General features: G+C 45.8%; 2 protein-coding genes across 3 annotated transcripts; one reads left to right on the top strand and one right to left on the bottom strand.

Annotated features, from left to right (window-relative positions):
* Positions 1-417: 417 nt before the first annotated feature.
* On the bottom strand, positions 418-1,729 carry LOC104955254 (protein TANC1-like). 2 transcript variants are annotated; one of them, XM_010782540.1, is made up of 3 exons: positions 1,378-1,729; positions 1,164-1,255; positions 418-644 (listed from the first exon to the last, which is right to left on the bottom strand). In XM_010782540.1, the coding sequence occupies exons 2-3, from the start codon at positions 1,236-1,238 to the stop codon at positions 453-455; spliced, it is 267 nt and encodes an 88-aa protein (XP_010780842.1). In that variant the 5' UTR covers positions 1,239-1,255; positions 1,378-1,729; the 3' UTR covers positions 418-452. The 2 variants fall into 2 exon arrangements, with proteins under 2 accessions (XP_010780842.1, XP_010780840.1); XM_010782538.1 differs by having other exon boundaries at positions 419-644; positions 1,365-1,729.
* Positions 1,730-3,237: 1,508 nt separating this feature from the next.
* On the top strand, positions 3,238-6,238 carry LOC104955253 (protein TANC1-like). The gene is made up of 2 exons (XM_010782537.1): positions 3,238-3,474; positions 3,569-6,238. Exons 1-2 carry the CDS (start codon positions 3,383-3,385, stop codon positions 5,139-5,141), a joined length of 1,665 nt encoding a protein of 554 aa, XP_010780839.1. The 5' UTR covers positions 3,238-3,382; the 3' UTR covers positions 5,142-6,238.
* The last annotated feature ends 655 nt before the right edge of the window (positions 6,239-6,893 follow it).

Raw genomic sequence — 6,893 nt, 5'->3', positions numbered from 1 at the left:
AATGGTTTATTTAATCATAATTCTCATCATAGTGCATTGTTTAAAGGTCACCTATTATGCAAAATCCACTTTTGCATGTCTTTTATACATAAACATGTGTCCCCTCTGTGTAAAGAGATTCTGAAAGTTTCTGGAAAAAAGATTCTCTCACTTTTTGTCCTGATCCATTCATATAAAAACCTGTCTGAAAATGTGCTGATTTTGGCCACTTTATGATGTCATCACGATTCTTTGGCTTGTGTAACCATTAGCCAATCACAAACCAAGGTAACACCCCCACCTTATCACCTGAATCTCCTTAGATATGAGTTATTTTTAACCAAATCTCTCTCAGAGGGGGCGTGGGGAGTGGCTCCTTATTTTCATCTAAGTAACAGACAGAGAGTCAGCACTTTTGAAACAGTAATATATTGAAGAAAAACAGTATAGTAGCGGACCTTTAAAGGAGAACGTTAAAAACACAGCACTGTCTGAGGAACAGAGAGTGAAGGACTTACATTGGTTTTTCTGCGACACCGGGAGAGATTGAGGTACAGAGAGACCCTCAGGTCTTTAAACGCCTTCAGGTCATCACCAAAGCCTTCTCTAGGAAACTTCCTCAGGGCGTACTGGTACCGCTGAGCCGCCTCCTTCATCTTCCCTTTCTGGAGGACACATGGAGGGCAGACATGCAGTGAGGAAGAGGACACAACCAGGAAGGAAAATGTGGGGGAGAGAAGCAGGGCAAAGTTATTCAGCAGATACTCCAGCAATAACTGTTCTGAGGCCTGAGCCCTCCCCGCTCATCAATCTCTCTCACTCACACGCGCACGTGCACGCGCACACGACAGGTTTGTCCTCCTCCCCCACAAACTCAATCTGTTAAATGTCGGACATCGATCATAGCTCCTTTGGTGAGTGGTGCGGAACACACACATCCATTTGTCTTCTGCACCTAACTGAGCCACAACACGAGAGTTATCATTTCATTGTTGGGCTGAGCAATATCATATTGTTTAGTGCTTTCCTTACTGCCAGTGGAAGAAAACAGGAAATCATCTGATAATAACTCAGGCTATATCCACGTCTCTCAGTACAGCTGGTCTGTTTAACATACGGCATTTCATTTTTAAAGGAGAGTGCTCTTTACTGTTGACAGAAAGTGATATCTTTGCCATGTGTACCTTGTAGAGCAGGTTTCCCTCCTCCATCAGCTTCTGGAGCAGGATGATCAGGATGTCGGGCTTTGAAGTAGCCATGGCCCAGGCGGCGTTCCCTGTGGGAAGAGAGGGGGGAGAGAGAGAAGTCCGGAGAGTTATTTTGTTGATACTGGCGGCAACAGGTGCACACTGTATTCTCTGGAAATTGGTACAAGGTAAAGTTACCTAAAGATTGTACCTGATCGATCGTAAGGTGACGTTCTGTAGCCTTAGTTTATTGAAGGCAGTTAAGAAAGAGTCAGGGGGGAAAGAGTGAAGAGAAGAGAGGTCATGCAAAAGAATAGAGTAGTCATTTGTGGTGAAAGGAAAAAGAGTTACAACGTGTAGTCAATAGTGTGTCACTACTTTAAAAGCTGTGTGTTTTCAGTAGTAAATGCATGCAGAGAGTTAACTCTTCTGCCCACTACTCTTTTTTATTTTAGCAGAGAGCACTGGAGATAAGCCGCAGACCCAGATAGCTCTGTGAATGTCATTTAGGTGATAAGTCACATTCTTAAATTAGCCAAGCAGCACATGAGGGAGAAGAGGAATGACACACACAGACATACCAGTAAAAGCGCACACACACACACACACACACACACACACACACACACACACACACACACACACACACACACACACACACACACACACACACACACACACANTTGTATATATCTGAGACCTATAACATATTGATGAAAAACAGTATAATAGGGGACCTTTAAAAAAAAGATCAGCACCACCATTCATTTAGCCTTTAACTATTAGTTAAAGGCTAAATGAATGGTGGTGCTGATCTTTTTTTTAAAGGTCCCCTATTATACTGTTTTTCATCAATATGTTATAGGTCTCAGATATATACAAAGCATGTCTCTGAAGTGTTTGGCTCCAAATACCAAACAGATCATGCAGTGTAGCATCCCATAATCCCCTCTGTTTCAGCCCTGTTTCAAAAGTGCTGATTCTCTGTCTGTTACTTTAGATGAAAATAAGGAGCCACTCCCCACGCCCCTCTGCGAGATGTTTGGTTAAAAATAACTCAAATATCTGAGGAGATTCAGGTGATAAGGTGGGACGGGGTTACCTTGGTTGGTGATTGGCTGATGGTTACACAAGCAAGAAAATTGTTATGACATCATAAAGTGGCCAAAATCTGATCAGCTCATTTTCAGACAGGTTTTGATATGAATGGATCAGGACAAAAACGTTCAGAATCTTTTTTCCAGAAACTTTCAGAATCTCTTTACACAGAGGGGACACATGTTGATGTATAAAACACATGAAGAAGTGGATTTTGCATAATAGGTCACCTTTAAATGTTTTAAATAAGCTGTTTCAATAACAAGAGTTTTATTTGTCAGTGATTACAGAACATTAAAGGGCACCATTAAATGGTTATTTGGGTAGGGATGGACGTCGCCTGGGAAGTATCCTCAATTGTTTTAAAGGAAAAGATACATGTGTGATTAGGTCTGTAGCATGTGGTATGATCAGAGCATGTGTGGGCAGGGGAAGCTTGTTAGCGCTCAGATGGAAGCAGGAAGGAGGCGCACTGGGCAGTCCACTCAAATCTCCTCAAATCTTCTTGTGGAACAATCTCAGATCCTGCCTGTGCCAGCCTGTCTGCTCACTCCAGAGTTTAACTGTGCCGAGACCATTCCTGTTAGTTCTCCCCCAACGAATGAGGAATGAAATGACTATTTGAGAAGGACTGGACATTTAGAAAATGACTGAAACAAACATGGAGAGAGTTCATTTCTAATATTTTCTCTCTTTATTTCTGGATAGTTGTTTCTGCTGAAAAGCTCTTCATGAAAGTTTAGTTACATAAGTCTTACTTTTGACTCTTGTAGCGATCCTGCTGTGAGGTAATTACCTGCCGCAGGAGATCCGAGCGAAAAGGCCACCATGAGGTTATCTGTTGTGTGTTTCCAGAGGAACAGCACCTGGGGGGCCTGCAGGTTATTTAATCACTTAACACACGGAGCAGAGCCGCTGGAGAGATGTTGTGTTGGTCACATTCAGCCATCGCTTAGGTTGAAAATACTGTCCTCAAAACAATACATAAGATATAACAAGCAACAAGGAAACATTGTGTAACCTGCATATTTCAAAATGTTTATGTATGTAAAACAACCACATTGAATATCAACTGCTTAACAATTGTTTTGATGATGTTCCTACTTTAGGACTTTGGGATGGCTGAGGAGTTTGCAACAAAAGCGCTGGAGCTGAAACCCAAATCCTACGAGGCCTACTACGCCCGCGCCAGAGCTAAAAGAAGCAGCAGGTAAATGTTGAGCTCCTGCGGTTGTTCCTGCTGCTGAATTATGCAGTCTGGATCTGGTGACAATTTTCCCCTCCGTTCTCTCTCCGATCCACAGGCAGTTTGCGGCGGCCATGGCTGACCTTCACGAAGCAGCCAAGCTCTGCCCCAATAACCGGGAGATCCGCCGCCTGCTGGCCCGAGTGGAGGACGAGTGCAAACAGATGCGCACTCAGACTAAAGGGGGCCCCGCTGCAGAAGGGGCTTCAGGCCAGGCGTCGGGGGGCCACGAGTCAGACCAGGAGCAGGGCGAGCGGCAGGAGGACCCTTCAGAGCACAGCCTCGCCAGGAGCGTGGAAGGACAAAGAAGCATCCTGGAAGAGGAGGAGGAAGAGGAGGAAGAGGAGGAGGCCTCGCTGCACGACAGGACAGCTGAAGCCTGCTGGTCCCAGAACAGTTATTCCTACAACAGGGTCCTCCCCCCCGAACCTGTCAGCAACAGTTTGGGGCACCAGAGTCAGAGCCCCAGCTCCCCCCCGGGCCCCGGCAGGCTCCCCCCCCACCGGTACCCCCGAGAGCACCGGGAGGCCCAGCAGGGTCTGGTGCTGCAGCCCACCAAGCAGGCCCAGATAGTGAAGACCAACCAGCACATGAGCTCCATGCAGGGAGCGGGGGGGGGCGTGGGGGGCCGGGTCCAAGGGGCCAAATCTCAGTACGGCCCCTCCAGTCCCTTACCGAGCAGACGCATGTCCAGCCTGCTGAAGCCGGGCCCGGGCATCGACATCAGCCCCCTGCCCCCCCCAGCTGAGGAGCCCGTGTACGGGAACAGAAAGTCGCTGGCAGCCGCCCCCCCCTCCATGGGTCAGAGTTGTGAGATGGAGAGCGTCCACTCCTCCCAGGCGTCCTACTCGTCCTGCAGCAGCAGCTCCAGGGGTCCGAGGCAGGACCGCCTGTCTGCCCACTCTGCCTCCTCCCTGGAGGGGTTGGCCTGCTCTGGCCCCGCCCCCCAGGGAAACCACACAGATGTAGGAAAGGATGGGATGTGTGGGGGAGGGGGGGGCAGCAGCATGCGAGTGTCCAGCTCCACCAGCAGCCTGGCGTCCAGCAGCAGTCTGTCGGACAGCGGCAAACTGGGGCCTGACGTCCGAACGAAGACCTCGGAGAAAACCAAGCACAGCCAGCAGGCCAGCTCCGCATCCAAACCCAGACCCTTCATGGGCGTCATGGACAAGAAGGCCCGCTTCCTGCAGCTCCAGCAGCAGCAGCAGTTTCAGCTCCAGCAGCAGCACAGCTTGCAGGGTCACCCCAGCCTGCAGTCGGTGGGCCGCAGCTGGCTCAACCACTCCTCTGACGGTCTGGTTTGTCACAACATGTCGGCGATGGGCCTTCTGCCCGTCGACTGTGATCCGCCTTACGCCAAAACAGTGAGCACTTACCAGGAGCAGCACAAACCTCCGCCACCTCAGGGGGCTATGGCAATGAGCAGCTTACAGAACGGCATGCACGCCAAGGAATTCACGGAGAAATTCTGCCAAGCCGCCAACTGTTACAAAGAGTCCAAGCCAGCGCTGGCGATGGCGCACACGTTCATGGACAGCAAGCCCAAGCAGCCGGGGCTCAACCGAGATAATCCTGCCATTCACGTAGCTTCAATGAAACCAAAGCGATCGTTTATAGAGTCGAACGTGTAGAGATGTTTGTTTTATCTCTCGTACAGCCCTGAACGCACACTAGCAAACATCTAAAGTAAGGAGGTGTTGTTTTTTAACCAACCACCCAGCAGAATAGTCCCACTTTAAGCCTTGTAAGAAGTACAAGCTGTTTGTTTTCCTGTGTGAATACAGACTGCAGGCAGTGTACTAAATGCTCCAGATCCCCCCCCTCCCCCCCAACCTGCCGCTTGTGGCTGTCAGCTTCTGTTACATGACAACATGTCTGCCGTCATTCAGCCAAGCTGGAGACATTGCACTGAAGGAAGTATTTGGACATGTGGTGGACAGTCCTCATCAACGCAACAGTGACAGTGAGCACTTTATACACACTTAGGCCACTCAACACTATTCAGTTACAGCTTAATGTTATTACAAAAGAGATTTGAGTGAGTTTAATGAGGTTTAATCTGTGTTCATTTCGTCCATGATGCTGAGGGAGAAAAAAATGAGGAAGTCTTAAGTGACGGCGCCAGAAAGTGGAAAAGGACGGACATTCCTGTGTTTTACAAAGGATGTTTTAGATCCTCTTGTGTATATTATATAAATATGTATTTTTCCTTATTTTCAGTGAAGATCTATGTTAAGTGTATTGACGAGTTCAGAATTGTGTATTTTGAGTTTTATGCACAATGTTGTTTAAATGGTGTTCTAAAAAAGCATTTGTTAAATGTGTTTGTACATTATATAAATCACCATTAACATGGAAATCCTTTCTGTATCTGCTTGTTGTTGCTGTCTAGTTTAATTTATTTACAGCGCCAATGGCTTGGTTAATTGTAAAAGCAATATATTTTATATAGTTATTTTTGCACAGCTAATAAGACATTTAATGATTCTCAATAATGTTGAGTTTAAGTGTATGCTACAATTGCAGTTTATATTACAGAGTAAAAAAAATCTATAAAAACAGAAGTGGTTTTGGGGCACAGCGCCATCAGCTCTATTTTAATATGTACGTTCAATGCAGTTGTTGCCATGTTTTCAGTATTGTGAGCTTTATTAGCTGTGATCACATACTGTTATAGAACATTGCCGCCATAGCCACCATGGGAGAGAGAAATAAAGACTCACTGAGGAAAAAACCAACTGGTCTGCTGGCTGTTATTTTAAAACTTGAGGCTGCCTAAGTTAATAGAACATTTAATTATCATTGTTATCATAAAGGGAGCTTAAACATTGTACACTTATTAAATCACTGCCCAAAAGTTTCAGGTACTAAAGCTAACATCTGCAGATTCATAACGTGAGACTTTATTGAAAAGTCTAATTTATTTTCAATAGCTTCCATGTCATGTGACCCATTCATTCAAATCAATGCAGAACTGTAATTACTCAAACTGGGCACCTTGCTTTTTACTGGATTTTAGTGTTTCAAATAGCTCATGTCATGTGACCTTTTGACCATATATTAATGCAGCATTGAATAATTGAACATGTAGAACAAACCTTTTTAACGGATGTTAGTCTTCCATCTTAGGCACAACAAGATGATGCAAGCGTCGAAATCGAAAATGATACAACTACTAAACGACTGCAGGAATATCCAATTTATCTGAGATCAAAGATTCAGATTATTTGTCAAATTCATAAAGATACCCAGAACAAAATCTCATTTGCAGTAATTACTTTTTCCAATTATAATAAGAGCACTTGTTATCAGATGAGCAGAGTAAAGTTGGATTCTGACGAAACAAGTTCAAAGGAGCTGCTGTCCACCTGCTCAGCATCCAT

The sequence above is a fragment of the Notothenia coriiceps genome, unplaced genomic scaffold (assembly GCF_000735185.1).
Source record: "Notothenia coriiceps isolate Sejong01 unplaced genomic scaffold, NC01 NC01_scaffold00024667, whole genome shotgun sequence".
Classification (NCBI taxonomy): domain Eukaryota; kingdom Metazoa; phylum Chordata; class Actinopteri; order Perciformes; family Nototheniidae; genus Notothenia; species Notothenia coriiceps.
Note: the sequence above shows the minus strand (reverse complement) of the source record. Positions and strands in the feature narration are given on the sequence as shown.

Excerpts from the sequence above, each read along its gene's own strand:
- LOC104955254 (XM_010782540.1), bottom strand. The coding sequence starts at position 1,238 with ATGGCTACTTCAAAGCCCGACATCCTGATCATCCTGCTCCAGAAGCTG. Across the intron at positions 645-1,163 it reads AGGGAAACCTGCTCTACAAG|AAAGGGAAGATGAAGGAGGC; the intron begins GTACACATGGCA and ends TGTGTCCTCCAG.
- LOC104955253 (XM_010782537.1), top strand. The coding sequence starts at position 3,383 with ATGGCTGAGGAGTTTGCAACAAAAGCGCTGGAGCTGAAACCCAAATCC. Across the intron at positions 3,475-3,568 it reads AGAGCTAAAAGAAGCAGCAG|GCAGTTTGCGGCGGCCATGG; the intron begins GTAAATGTTGAG and ends TCCGATCCACAG.